Genomic DNA, 15,312 nt, shown 5'->3' with positions numbered 1-15,312 from the left:
TACAAATTAGAATAGTTAGAGTAGAGAAAACATCATTTAAATACTATTTTTATTTAAAAAGGATTTTAGTTGTTTGTCGATCAGTTCTTTCTGTTTCGGTGTTAGATTAGTAATTTTATTCACAATTGGTTTTTTATTGACATCTAATTCTAATTCCAGAAGATCATCCAAAGTTTTTATCTGTTGCTCTGCACTCCGAAAACTCTGAAACATTTAAATGATACACAGTGTATCTATTGCATTTTCAAATGGTTGAAAAACAACACTTGATTGTAGCTACCATTCTAAGTTCGTGTTCGATTTCAGGATTCTTTTTCAACTTTTTCTTTAATGAAAATTCCTGTACACTAAAACCTAATAAATTTTGAAGAACCTAAAATGTTAGGAAATGGAAATAGACTTTGCATTAAAATTCGAATTTAAATTAATTGCAATCACTTGCCTGATTTGAGAAATTAACTTTGATGTTTGCAGTACCGTCTATTATAGTAGCATCTAAAATCCACGAAGAATCTTTCTTTGATAATTTTCCAAGGACCTCCACGCGACCACGAATTGTTTTACAAGTAGGCTCTGTTATGATTTCGTTATTTATATCATGAATAAAGTCACAAATTTTGGTATCTGGTGAATGTGGTCTTTTTATAAATTCTGTCATTTTTCTATCAATTCTTCCTTTCTTCAAAGTCACTGGGTCAGGAGGGGACATTGGAATCTGAAATATTGCGTTGTTAATCTACGTGTAACAATGATACTAATATTACCGTGTTCAATTATTTAATAACTTACAGATCTCTTTGCTCCAAATGAAGCTACAGAGGTTTCTAATGGTTTAGCATGTCCTTTTAAATGAGGTATGATATTTGAGGAAACCGCTTTACTAGTAAAGCATGTAGAATTTACATGCGAAGTGTTTTCTGTTTTCTTGACGGGTTTTTGAACGCTTTCATATGATATGTCTTCAAGCATGTCTTCGTCATTTATTACGATAATATCGTCATCATTCTCTTTTGGTAGAGCTCTGAATGGAGTGGCAATGTTTTTTAGCTCTGGTTGTGATACCACAAGTTGTTCCTCATCAACCTATAATTATTGTTACGATTTTAAAAGTAAATAAAATAAATCCTAGAAATGATAAAACATATTTGAACAATATCATAAGTTAACAACCATTTCTAAGAAACAATCATCATCATCTAAGATTTTATTGTCTTTACAATTATGGTCTTTCTCATCAACATTAATAGTAATACAGTTTTCCTTTCTGGTTTCCACTCTGAAACTGTAATTATCTTTCTTTTCAATATTGGTAGCAATGACATTTTCTTTTGCGGGCTCTACTTTACAACTAAAAACGTTTTTCTTCGGAATATTGGTATTCATAATATTTTCTTTGACAGGTTCTGTTCTGCATGAATTAACATTAAGTTGTTTATGGTCTTTATTGAGTGAATGCTCAATTTTAGAAACTTCCTCTAAATTTATTTCAAATTCTTCTTCAAAGAAACTATCTTCTAGTCGTGCTTCCTTTTGCTGTTTCACATTATTTGATTTTGATGCATTGTCATTATATGGGTCTAGATTCTCTTCAAGTTTTCTGTGAAAAAAGAATTTATAGTATATCATCCAGGAACAATTTGTCACACAATGAGAATAATGTTTATCCAATGTCATAACATTTCACACTCATCCAGCAATGATAGAATTACAATTGGAAATTCAATAGACAGGAATGTGTTAAGTGGATCTTCAATTCTAAATTAAAGTCAATTTATCATAAACTACTCACAGAGCTCTGGCTAGAACATTTTCCAAAGCATTAGGAATTAATAAACTATCAACTTCACCACCGATTCCTCTTAGTTTTCCTTCTTCTAAAAATAAAACACCTTTACGGCACCTAACTGGTCCTATTATCATAACTTTATAACCTGGTAATATATCCTTAAAAAAGAGAAGATGTTGATATTTTATAAAGCATTTCTTTTATTTTATAAGAGAAAGAGTATGTTATATCTACTTTTTCCAATCACATACATTCAATCGAGATATCTGCTTATACTCAATTCCAATTACATCTTGTAATCCATCTGTCATTTTCAACTGCATCATTCTCTTCTTAGGAGGTTCCCACTTTTCTAATTCTTCTGCTTCAGTTGGATCCACTTCAGAAACATGAGTATTTCTGATCTGTTGTAGTTGTTTATACTTTGATGTGGATATGTCATACATTTGTTCTACCTTAAAAGAACAAATAATAAAGTACTTATACAATGCTTCTATATGAATTACTTATAGTTTATTGATAATATTAATAGGTAAGGATAATTAATATATTGAATGTTTACGTACCTGAAGAATATAATTCCCAGATAATATAATAGATTTGTGCTGTGTAATATTACACGGTAAACATCCATTTTTATTACTAATTTCTCGTAAGTCACTAAGTTGCCACTGTACTTTAACAAATTGCAAAATCTCCTGATTACTTGGCTGAAAATGAAAATAAATGTGAAAAATACAAAAAACATAATATTTGTAGTCATGTATGATACTTGATATATATTAAAAAGACATATGTAACAAAATATCATTTTTTAGAAATGCTAATTAGAAGTTAAGGTTTGCCTCTTACATGTTAAGTGTCAAATGTTTTGAGGTAGATATAGACTGGAAGTTATTATTTACATTTTTGTGCTGATCCACGTAGAACTCTATGCAATCTCTCAACCAGTCATCATTCATTAGGTAGAATTCTGATTTTAAGTCAGCTTTCGTTCGTTTAAACAAATCTTCATTCATTTCGAATATTTTTAATCAGTCTTCTTTTAGCGTATACTCCACACTGCGCTATGTATACATATTTGGGACGAATAATGTACATAAATAGGTTTAAATCGAGTTATGCCTTAAATGTAGTATTCACAGATAAACATTCTTCTTATTACAGGGCGTAAAGTACGCGATATGCATATATTTTTTAAAACATTGTTAGCAGCGTTAGCCGTATGACAGTTATCGATGTATATTAACAATATTATCTGTCAGCACTGAACTGTCAGTAACATGTTGTATTGATAGTTGTTAACAGCATGTAATATTACAATAGTTGGCCTGACTATTTCAGGATAATCACTAACAAAAACAGACGTACTTATTTACATATTTAAATGTACGAACAAAAATACACGAATGTTGGGAATTTGGAATAAATTAAAAACGGAGCTTAAGGTTGGTAACACTGGAAAACAGAGTTTAATGTGTGTTTCGCGCCAATCAGAGACAAATTAATAAATTCAATGTCAATATAATCAGAAATAATATTTCAAATACATCAAATGGTACATTGAGGTTCCAGTACTCGATGAAATCAGTAGGATAAATTTTAACAAGCATCTGGTACCTAATGGATACGATTTTTTCATAATTGCCTACTACAATTATAAACAAGAATTGAACTAAAATTAATAAAATTTTTATCTCGATTACTAAGTTGTGACTATTTGTAGCTACATTTATTATTATTATCCGATTCTTGGTACTTTTCTATTTGAATACCTATTAACAGGCTTTTTGATGTCGATATGCATATCGACATTTTATTAATTTCCCTTTAAACAAGAATTAAGGGAGAAACTGTTACACATATGTATATATCTCAAGTTAGTTTCACCATTGCATAATTTACTACTAAAATCACAGACGAGATATAAGAATAGACCTAACATCTTATGGGACTTGGTGTCCCACGAAAATCACGCTGATTCGAGTGCACTCTACATAAAAGTTTCCGACTTTAGGAACTACGTTGGACACCATAATGATTATCGGTAACGTCGGGTATTGACACTAAAATGGTAAGGGGCTTCTGACGCCCTCAAAGTATGGGACAGAAAATTACATTGCATGTTAAGGTCTATTCATATGTCTCGTCTGTGCTAAAATCGAAAAATTCTTTAATCGATCGTTGGATATAGACACCTGTCAAATAACCTCCAGTAGGTAACGTGTCGACTGCATATATTTATTCAAGTACAATACATATAGATTTTTACGAAGTAATTTGTACAAACTGAAGTTAAACGGATAGTTGTTTATTTTCCAAAGATTCTTATCAGGATCCAAATAATACAAACATTTCATTATATATTATTATACTTTTACTGTACCCAGTTTTAGAAAATCGCGTTCAACGTTGCTCTTTTTACATAATGAGTAACACTATCACCAACCCGGCGTCATTGTTATCACAATTTTATCATTTGACGATGATTTCCATCCCCATGGAACCAGTTCACTCGAGCCTATTTTTAGTCCTTCGAACACACATCTCTCTCTCTCTCCTGACAACCCTAGTGGGGGTGAGCTACCCTTAGTGGGGATTTAACGAAGAGGGGGAAGGAGGAAGCCAGCCATCAGGGCAACGCATGTCTTCTGACGTTTCAGTAGGCCGCGCGAGCTTGAGCCGTGTATGTTCTTCTGGAAGTGTGATTGTTTCTTTTTCATCTCTTTTTCCTGCCGTGGTATCTGGTCTGTTTTTCTCTCGCGATATTCTTGTGCGTGGAGATACGTATCGTGTGTGCGCGCGGCATATTGTTTTTAAATGACTGTATACGTCGATGTATGTGTGGTAGGAGGTAGGTACGTATGCACATGTAACATGAGAATGTGTGTGTATGTGTATATGCCCTATGTGTGTGTATGTGGAATGTACCCGAATGAACGTATGTATGTAATAAGTAAACGAAGGATCCGTAGCTTCGAATAGTACGTATTGTAATAGAATGTATAACTGGGGCTTATGGGAACCAGGTTAGGAATTATGTACGCGGTACAAATTTCGGACGTTGGAATTTATACGAAGGACGTGTCTCTTCCATCGGTTTTATACACGATCGTAGTCGTAACTTCTATTCAAATGGAATACATTACGTCATTACATGTTGACATATGTACGCGTAGCAGACAGATCGACAATTATTTAATATGAAATGTGGCAATTTTTATAATTGTCTAATGTAGAAATTTTGTTGATTACTCGTATCGAATAATCGATAATTATTCATATTGAAATCGAGGAATTTCGTTGAACGCATATGAAAACTTTTATTCGTGGGTTACGTGGATGGACGAACGTGTGTGCGGTTATACGAGAAACATATGTGCAGATGCCCCTGTGTGTACGCAGTGTGTGCAGATACAGGCAGAGGGTGTTTTTAGAAGTATGTAACCGCCAAAATTGAGAATGCAGCCAAGGTCAGAGATTCCATGGATTTATGACGGACCGATATGACACACGGCTTTAATTTCTCCACCATTGGCTATTTATTATCGCGATACGGCGCGCGTAACGAGTTGACCGTATGCGAAATATCGTTCGCCGCGACTTTCTACATTTTTTTTTCTTTTTCGGAATACATCGAAAGTACTTACTGCGTGTTGTTATTTTGTACCCGGTCCTATGGACACCAGAGGCCACCGAGAAAGAACGTCGGTTTTGTAAATAAATAATTTCTCACGACGTATCAAGAACAGATAAAATAAGTAGTTTTTAAATATTAGCAAACAGTTTGGTTAATATCCGTTGTATCTGTAATATTGATAAAGCTTTCAGTTTATCTTTAGTATTCGATTTTGACAATTTAAATGCCTTTCTCGGCCTTAATGAATACAGGGCCTAATCACCATAGCTTTTATTCCGATTAAAAATTTGTTTTCACGATAAGTTACGATTCTTTCAAAACAACATTCATTATATATACAACAACACAGTAATTTGAGACCGTAACAAACAAATATTACTTGAAAATAATTTGGTATCAGTCAAAAGAAAATTTGGGACGATTTTCATGTTCACGGTTTGAAAACAAGAATTTCGTTCATCTTAATTCTAATTTCGTGGTTAGTTTTAAATCTTCCATTAACGGAATACGGAATCGGCGAAACGAAAAAGCAGGTACATACATAGGTATAACTCGATTGATTTTATTCGAAAGGATACCATGTTATTTCGTTGAAAACGATCCTGGAATCTGCGGAACGGCATAACTGGTGGTACACGGGACGTGCGTTACCTTTAGAATTAATGTATTAATTTCCATACTACTACCTGAGGGGGGAGGGGAGGGGAGAGGGGGAGGTCCAGTCGTTTATTCACGTGCAAGTATGCGCAATATGGATTGTGCGGGACGCGCGGAAGGGAATAAAATTTATGACGTATGCGGGGGTTGCACGGTGATAGGTTGAGGTACATTCAGGTAGCTATTACTCTAATTGTGTTCTGTAGGCTCTGGGAAGCTTTCTACGTTTTCACGTATGATGGAATATTAAAGACATCGAGAACCATTCGTGAAAGTAGTGATATATAAACGTGTTTCGAAGGATTTTAGACAAATTTTTAAATTGTTGATTTTACAGCTGTTTGAAATATAATGTCAACCGTTTTTCAATAAATTATAACTGTTGAATTAAGAAAGTGATAAAAATGGGCTTTGCGGGTGATTACCAGTAGAGATATAATAAAAATTATTTCTTCATTTAGTTTGCAACTGTTTTTAAGAAAAGCAATTTTATAATAGCAGGGCATTATTGACAAATATGACAAATCCTGTTACAACATTTTTAATAATGTTTATAAAATTTTACGGACCAGTCATTTTGATTATTCTGGTAGTTCTAGTGTTAAGTGTAGATGGAATTGCAGGTGAAATATATTTTTCGCTGTTTCTTTGTTAGTAGACTTCGATCGTTTAAGCGAATTTATATTGTCGTGAGTTAGCTAAAGGAATGAGGACTTACTTATTTCTGAGTATTCTTGACAAAAAGATATAAATTAGTCACAGGTAGACGGACGTCCGTGTCGTGTACTATTAGATTACCGTCTCAAAGACACATCTCTCCGTTTTTTACTGACCACGACAAGAAAGGAAAGACTGAAAAAAAATTGTACGTCGAGGTTTTTTTTTTATTATCAAGATGTAGGAGGGTTGCAACCCCTTTGGGGGATACCCTGCGAGTGATATCACATATCTCGTGCAAAAAACTCTAGCCAGTCTTGAAATATTAACATACTGGGCTTATTGCTGTGTTTTTAATCACTTCCAAGAAAGTACCTTTTAACCATTCACCAGACCTCGATAAGAAACTTTGCCAATGAAAAAGAGTTTGACATTGAAATTGCTATTTAACAAACGTAATTCTTTCTTGTGGGTGTAGGTTTATTTATAATTTTTTCTTTTCGAGCTACAAAATAGGGGTTAGGTCTTTTTTGAAGTACAATTAACCCCGTCAAAGGCAATAGTGAATCGTTAACGACCCAAGCGAAATGTCTTATTTTTTTCGAACTTTTATTTTTATTGAAACAAGTTTTAAATATTCGACTTAACGAATGATCGTATAACGGAGTGGTGACATTTATAAGTATCCTAGAATTTTTTCAGATGTTTTTGAAAGTGTACAAACAGTGAAAAACATTAGGCTTGCACATAAACGACCCAGTTTGCCCACCGAGTTTAAAAGAAAAGTATGTTGGCCTACGGTAACAGTTAACCTTGTATTTTCAATTGTATGGTAAGTGCACCAATGAATGAACACTTAACACATTTTGTAACTACTAAAGTCGAATTTTAAATGATAATAATGTTAGTAAATATTTGGCACGTGAAAATTAGTTTTGTTAATCTTTTAACGCCCTGACAGTTAAATCGTTATATCAACATTATGAGACTGATATACTTACATGTATATGTTGAATCTTGTTATATTGAAGCCGAAAATATCGACATTAAACCGACCTACTTTTTGAATTTTTTTTATTTATTTTTAACCCTTGAACGCCCTAACCTAACATCTCTTTCGAGGAAGAAAATTATTTTCCGCGATTGGCTAACTCAAAAATGCTCTCAGTACGTTCACTTCATCTGTATTTTCACGACAAAACCTCTGGAAATACGATTTTCCAGATGTGACGTATCCGTAACACTGGACGTTAAAGGGTTACTATCTATATCATTTTATAACGTATAAATTCCAATTTGCAAAAATTGGAAAAATGTGATTAATTATATTTAAAAAGACAAAATCCAGACTTCGCCAGTAAATGAACAATATTAAGAAAGATGAACGTTTCTAACTAGTGGCGTGAAAATTGTTTGAATATGAAACCAGGAATTGAAAAAAAATCAATATTCTGTCATTTGCTTATTTTAATAACTTAATCCACTCGTTTTTATACATACTGTTCATTCACTGGTACGTGTTCATTTACTGGTGCATGGAAATTGTGTCAATTATGTGTTGAAAATACGTTGATTATACGTTGAAGACGGGTCAAATGTGACCCACCGTGTCACCTCGATAATCCAATCGATGCGAACCGAATGTCACAGGTGAACAGCACGTCATGAATGTGTTTGACGCCGTGAACGGCGCTTTTCCGATCTTAACATCCCCTCGAGATCCTAATGATCGAACGGTTTAATCCGTCATTGACACAGTCACCGGATCCGGTCGATCGAATAACGACCCGACATTTCAATCTCGAGGAAGAGTGATTAATCTCGGACCCCACGGTATAATGATTCCTCGACGCTGAAGTTGTGATCTCGGCTAAAATGTGTAAAGTGTGTTCGTTAATGAAACCTCTCTCGGGTCAATTAAGGGGATTAAACGACACTGGAAAAAATACTGGAAAAAATACACTTAATTGGTAACGACCGTAGTCTGCGAGAAATTCGATTTTGTCAAAATCGACAAACGTGGTTTCTAGATTGTAGATTGTCTTATGAACTCGCCTTTCGCTAGGGGAAAAAGTGACGTAGGGGAAGGTCCTCCTACCACTTGGTGTCGAGAATTATTGGTATTTATATCAAATTAACATTTGATTTAACCTATCTTTCAGAACTTGAAATAAATTTATCAAGTGGCAGGAGGCTCTTATTCTACACTACTTTTTCCCCTAGCGTCAGTGTGCCCTCACGAGCAACCTCGGCTTCCACTAGGGGAAAAAGTGAAGTAGAGGAAAAGCCTCGTATCACATGATAAATTTATTTCAAGTACTGAAATAAAGGTTAAATCGAATGTTAATTTGGTACAAATTTCAGTAATTCCCGATATCAAGTGGTAGGAAGTCCTTCTCCCACGCCACATTTTCCCCTAGCGGAAGCCGAGTTTGCTCGAGAGTGTACATACATGCACATTCCATCTGCCTTTAATTTTCCAGTCTCCGTGCTTCGTAATCTCGTTTCCGCGGTGGTTCTCGGGGCCTCGTAAAAACGGGCTAGCCATTCGGCCCCCTCCCTCCCCCTCCCGCTGTAAATTATGAAATTGTAACTGAAATTTACAAAATACACGGAGAAACACACCGACGAAACCAGCCACGGGTCAGCCAGTGTATTTATAGTGGGACGTGGAGGACATTTACAAGACTGTTCAAAATAATTGGAGGATCATGTCAAGGCTGCGGTCAGAGGCTCGTAGACCTAGCGCCGACGTCTATACGATTCGTCACGGAAGCTTCCGAACAGATACTAGAAACAAAAATTTTTCGTGAGATATTGAGGCTTTTTAATCGTCGATTATTGATAATAGTGTCCTTCTGAAGGGATGTCCTGTTTACAAATAATTATTCGAATTTTTTAAACAGTTCTTGTAGTCGTTAGAGGGGGTGGAAGGAGGGTGGTCTGAAATTGTTCGTGAGATATGGATGATTTTTAATTGTTAATTATTGAGAATAGGATCTTTTTGAAAAGATATCTTTTTTACAATAATTATTAGAATTTTTGAAACAGCTCTTATAGTCGTTAGAGGGGGTGGAAGAAGGGTGGTCTGAAATTTTTCGTGAAATATTGATGCTTTTTAATCGTCAGTTATTGAAACAGGATCCTTCTTTTTAGAATAATTATTAGAATTCTGGAAATAGCTCTGATAGTCGTTCGAGGGAGTGGAAAGGGGTTGTAGAATTTTTGATGAAATATTGACGTCTTTGTTGAATCGTCAGTTATCGAAAATAGTGTAGTTTGTTTAATAATAATGGTTATTGATCGATAACAGGAGTTACTGAAAGTGAAACAGTGGGCTGATCAAATACGGAACCACTCTACTTTGTCACAGAGGACAGCTAAAAATCTTTCCCAAACCACAAAATTTCCTACATTTATGAGAAATAATAATCACTAAGTGTATAAAGCATAAAAATCTGGCAAAATTGAATCTATCAAAAGCAATACATTAATTTCTCAATTTCCTAAAAGTAAGCGGAAACAGAATAAATGTTCCGTGAAAAATTAATTCTACGAAGTTTGTTATATATAATCAACATTTGAGAATAAATGCTAATGAGCATTCGTCGACACGTGTCATCTGAATTCAAGTAAAAATACAATTTAACACATTTGTCATAGTTAAAATCGTCATAATCCATTTGAACCAAACAACAATTTATTTGCCTATTAAAGGTCCCCCTTAAAAAATTCAAACAAGAACTTAGTAACAGAAAAACGAACCTTATCAAATTGTACACTTAAACGACGTCAAAGAAACACCACTGAAAACCCTACAAACTCACTGAAAATTGTTTTCAACAAAATGTTGCAACCCAAAATATTCTCTTTATCGCCACGACATTTTATTGTCACATTCCATAAAATTATCGTTCGCTAATTCTTCGTATGAAGAATGTCAAAAACTATTTATTCGAACGTTTTTTCTTTTCTTTTCCTTAAATTACTTTCTCCATTAAATTCAGTAAATTGATCGGTTCCCTTGTCGTCGCGAGGGGACCATCGTCTAAACACACAAGAAACCGAGCCGTTTCGTCGACACGTGAAATTGACGTTACGGAGTTAATTCGTTTTCCTCGGTTAACAGGTGATCCGACGTCGCCGTCGTCCCCGTGGCAAGAACGGTGCAACGAGTGAAGAATGAAGGATAAGGACGCGTGAACGATAAAAGGGGAGTGGGGGTGGGGGGATGGAGATCGAGAGTGTGTCCGGAAAATGTTTCGCGGGAAATTGACTTTGTTGAAGTGAACTGTAAAACGGTCCCAGCGCATCGGAAAGTGACGATTGAAATGTGATAAGGGGGGAAAAAGCCGGTTAACGGAGAAAGTTTCGGGCGGGGAAGAGTGTGCGAGTAGTAATATGCGTTTGCAAGCATCGGGACAATGTTCGACAAAGGTGGTTCCTAGGAAGGAAAAGTTGAAAAGTACGAAACACCGACTGGAGACGGCCGCCTCCTCGATAATGAAGACAGAAGGCACTTCGTGAAATCTGAGGTGAGTTTTTTTCCTTTTTTTTATTTAAATATTGAATATTCGTTTCCTTTTGATCGAATCTTTGATTACTTTTTTGAACCGTTCGCATTCTGTCTGGGTTTAATTTATTACTGGACTACGGAAGTTTATTCAAATTTACAATTTTTGATGCTAGTGTCGAAAAAGTAAAATGGAAGAGAATTTTGAATTTTACACTAGAGGCTTTACCACGTTAATGGTAACTAGATTGCGGATGTTTTTGCATTTATAGCAAATTTGTACATGCAAAATGTTAGAAAATAAAGACTTTAATTTTTATTCGTGAACCAAAAATTGTGTCATCTGTACATGCTTCACATGGATAGTGTGCATACATCTCAATTTTTATACCATTATATCATGAATAATACCCCGATACCGTGGCCAGTAATACCATAAATTCCACGACAATACCCGCGAATAAACGGTGAAAATATCGGCGACCTACCAAACCAGCCGGTCGAGAAAACGGTTTTCAACCGGGTTTCGGGAAGATCAATGAGTAGAAAATATCCCCGGCTATTACGCTCGATTCAAATCGTTGCCGCGGATCCAACGGCACTTAAGAGACCTTGGAAAGGTGTATAAATTGGGACGAATGGATGGACGAAGGAGAAATCCCCGTCGTAAGAGAGGGCCACACACACGGAGAGGATTTTCTTTCGAAACGGTTTCTCTCCTCAACGAAGGAACCGTCCCACTTTCGGACACCGGGCTTCTGACAGGGGATGAAAAGTGGCATATTATGCCACAACAATAACCGGCGGAAGGACGATAGCTAAATCTTCTGGAGTAGGAAGGGCCGTTCGCGTCACGGGCAAAGGTGTATCATGGGATTACGACCAGATCGTGTCGAATGTTTGGGCGTATTCTGATCAGCTAGAATCCATCTAACGGGTCGTCAGAAACGGTCAAATTCATTATCTACATACAGAGTTTCGAAAAAAAGATGAAACAGTACTTAACACCAAAATTACCGACTCTATCAGAATGACGGATTTCAGATTTTTTCTTTTAGGGTTACTGAAATCCTAGAGATACTTTCATCGGAATTTATGTTGACCTCTAATTTTTTATACACTTTATATTATAGTATACTAAGCTATGAGAGCTTCACCATGAGAGTTTTCGATAAACGAACAGGGTTTTGCTTTTTTTTATAGACCTTATTGTGAAGGAATCTAGCTTCTTTCCTGAAATCTAGCATGTTTTTTTAGTAAAGTGAATCTAACACGCGTGGGCCAAATACTTACGGGCGGTAGTCGTTTTGAGGGAAACATGTCGCGTGACGGAACATATCACTGTGATAGACTGAGGTAGGGAAATTTCGTTCCAGTTAATCGATATGGTGCAGACTGATCGCCAAGGAACACGAATCCCGACGACCCCTATCACGGCGTGTCCAAGTTCACGACACATTTTTTTGCTGAAAATTTCTTTGTAAAAATAATATTTTTGAAAATTTCTTTGTACCGATATATGGACAACTAAGATCAACATGACATTTATCGGAACATTTTTTTCGATATCTTTTGTAATTTACAAGTTACAAGATAATAAGTGAAAGAGATGCTTTGATAAAAAGGGTAGTTTCTTCCTTAACCCTTGTAGTACTTTATAAGTTTTCCGTGTACCGTTCAAAAATACCTAGAAAACCATGTGACTTTTGAGGTATTCATTAAAATTAACATATTTCTCCTGGAAATGAAGATATTAAAAATGGAATGTCGATATATCGGCTTAAGGAATTTTTCGGAAAACCCACAAAGCCGATATTCTAAGGTACTAAAAGGGTTAAAGTCTAAACGTAACACCAACTAAGTACGGCAAAACTCTTAGGTTGGTCCCGTAAACAATTCAAGTTAGGTAACAAAACAACAGTTTCGATTATTTTGAAAATCGCAGCGAATTTACCTAAAACGAATCGATCTCACGATTTCGATCGACTAATCGATCGAACTAAACGATCCTCGAGTACTCCGAAACCCATCTTAAATCCCTGACAACATGAAACAAATTTATTTGTTCCCCATTTTATGTATCGTATTATACAATCGAATATTTCGTTGCATCTTTTTTTATCCGTGAAACTGTCATCCCTGTCGCGATCGAATGGCTCATTACCATCGAGCATCGCGACGAAAATCACTGACAAAGGACAAGTTTCGAGGAACTTGTTCATAAGAGGTGCTGACGATGATATTCCCCAACCGATACGACCGAGACCCAGACCCACGAAAATAGGTGTTCCAGCGGAAAACGTTATCAGCAGTCAGAGGGGCTGTCGGGGGCCCCTTCAAGCGGTGCTGTGGACGTGTTTCTCTTTAAAAGAAATTAGCAGCGATACCTTTCAGGGCTCTTGGCCTCCTCTCGAGCACTCTAGAGCGCGGAGTGCACGAGGCTGGCCTCTGTGTGCACCACGTTGCGCGCTGCCCTTATTACACGATACTCCATTGCGGAACCGTCTTTGCCACGGCGAACATTACAGAGAACGTCGAGGCGAAGAATGGAAATAGAGAAATTTTCGGTTCGTCGTGATCGTCGCGTGAGTAAGTGTGTTTCTTCAGGTTATCCAAAAAAAGCAAAATTGCGAATGGATTCGATTCGAGGGAATGTAAAATCGATCTTTGTGATTCTGTCAGAGGTGATGATAAATGGAATACGGATTTTATGCATTTGTAGCATGCACGATTGTCTGGGGCAGCGTTTCTCAAATTTTTTCTTTGACCATTCGAGCTACTAAATTTTGATTCTGAACCACATTGCGTCGTCTGTGACGCGATATATCGACAGAGAATTGTTAAACAAGTTGTAGGTGGAAATAAGTTATCAAAGAATAAACACCTCGGGAATAATAAACGAACAAACGATCGACAGTCCAGCGATGAGAACCGATTATTAAATTGGAATTTTACCCGGTCTCACGGCTCGTTCGGTCGGCCGCGTTCCATGCGGTTAATGATCAATTTTATTGTCATAAATGGAGAATTCGCGCGAGTTCGTTATACCCTTGAAATATAATTTCTGTCCGATCGGTCCCGCGACATAAGCGCATTTCTATTATTCATTTATTCCCCCTAAAACTCGCTACTCGTTTCGAGTTGTTTTCACGGATACGGGTCCGACACGTGAAACGACTCCCGGTAGAACGGTGAAAATGCCTCGTATCTTGGGCTCAAGAACGAATCGAAAATATGAAATACACGATTTTTATACAGACCAGTTCAAAAGGGAACGGAATAGATATTGGAAATTGCCGACCGTGTATATGTAATATTGTTCTATAGGAGAAACGACGAAACAAATATTCCAAGGTGACAGATGACAGTTTATGAATTCTCTTTATTAGTGAATTTGTTAAAGATCAAAGGACAGTAAAAAATGAACAGCAAAAACTTGGTGTTGACTAGATATTGATTCTATATTGACTGAAATATTGACTGAAATATGGACTGAAATATTGACTGAAATATGGACTGGGAGACTGACTGGAAGACTGACTGGAAGACTGACTGGAAGACTGACTGGAAGACTGACTGGAAGACAGACTGGAATATTGACTGGAATATTGACTGGAATATTGACTGGAATATTGACTGAAAAATTGACTGGAATATTGACTGGAATATTGACTAGAAGACTGACTAGAGGACTGACTCCATTTGATTCCAGTTGTCTTTGTTTGATTCGGTTCGACTCGGTCCGAGTTATTTCTTGTAAGAACTTCGTACAAGTATTTAATATACGCTTCACATACGTATTCTGTAAATTTTACATGTTTAAAAGCATATTATACATATTGTATAACTTGAAATATTTATTGTACTTCGATATCTAACATCTACCACATTATTTTCGTAACGTAAGCCACAAGGATATTTCACGTTTCAGCAAATTCCTACCTGGTACCGCCGAAGTTACAACGACCGCGGAGCGATTGATCAACCGCGATACCGTTAATAAGCCCAGGTCGGCTGATAACTGATAACGTTTTTCCACCTTTTTTTGCGATCCATCGA

The 15,312-nt window shown here is 36.2% G+C and overlaps 2 protein-coding genes across 2 annotated transcripts in view; one reads left to right on the top strand and one right to left on the bottom strand.

Annotated features, from left to right (window-relative positions):
• Positions 1-36: 36 nt before the first annotated feature.
• On the bottom strand, positions 37-2,805 carry LOC107194912 (recQ-mediated genome instability protein 1-like). The gene is made up of 9 exons (XM_015584625.1): positions 2,692-2,805; positions 2,353-2,496; positions 2,038-2,241; positions 1,790-1,944; positions 1,171-1,597; positions 817-1,083; positions 443-736; positions 281-373; positions 37-204 (listed from the first exon to the last, which is right to left on the bottom strand). Exons 1-9 carry the CDS (start codon positions 2,803-2,805, stop codon positions 37-39), a joined length of 1,866 nt encoding a protein of 621 aa, XP_015440111.1.
• Positions 2,806-4,462: 1,657 nt separating this feature from the next.
• LOC107194795 overlaps positions 4,463-15,312 on the top strand; it is a 36,467-nt gene continuing 25,617 nt past the window's right edge. Inside the window, exons 1-2 of the mRNA XM_015584495.1 lie at positions 4,463-4,644; positions 10,870-11,275. The gene's annotated coding sequence lies outside the window, so the exon portion shown is untranslated. The remainder of the gene's footprint in view (positions 4,645-10,869; positions 11,276-15,312) is intronic.

The sequence above is a fragment of the Dufourea novaeangliae genome, unplaced genomic scaffold (genome assembly GCF_001272555.1).
Source record: "Dufourea novaeangliae isolate 0120121106 unplaced genomic scaffold, ASM127255v1 scaffold8, whole genome shotgun sequence".
NCBI lineage: Eukaryota > Metazoa > Arthropoda > Insecta > Hymenoptera > Halictidae > Dufourea > Dufourea novaeangliae.
Note: the sequence above shows the minus strand (reverse complement) of the source record. Positions and strands in the feature narration are given on the sequence as shown.

What these genes read in the sequence shown, in the direction of transcription:
- LOC107194912 (XM_015584625.1), bottom strand. Translation starts at nt 2,805, where the DNA reads ATGAATGAAGATTTGTTTAAACGAACGAAAGCTGACTTAAAATCAGAA. An exon ending in CTGGGAATTATATTCTTCAG is followed by an intron (nt 2,242 to 2,352) that starts GTACGTAAACAT and finishes TGTTCTTTTAAG; the next exon opens with GTAGAACAAATGTATGACAT. An exon ending in TCGAACACGAACTTAGAATG is followed by an intron (nt 205 to 280) that starts GTAGCTACAATC and finishes TAAATGTTTCAG; the next exon opens with AGTTTTCGGAGTGCAGAGCA.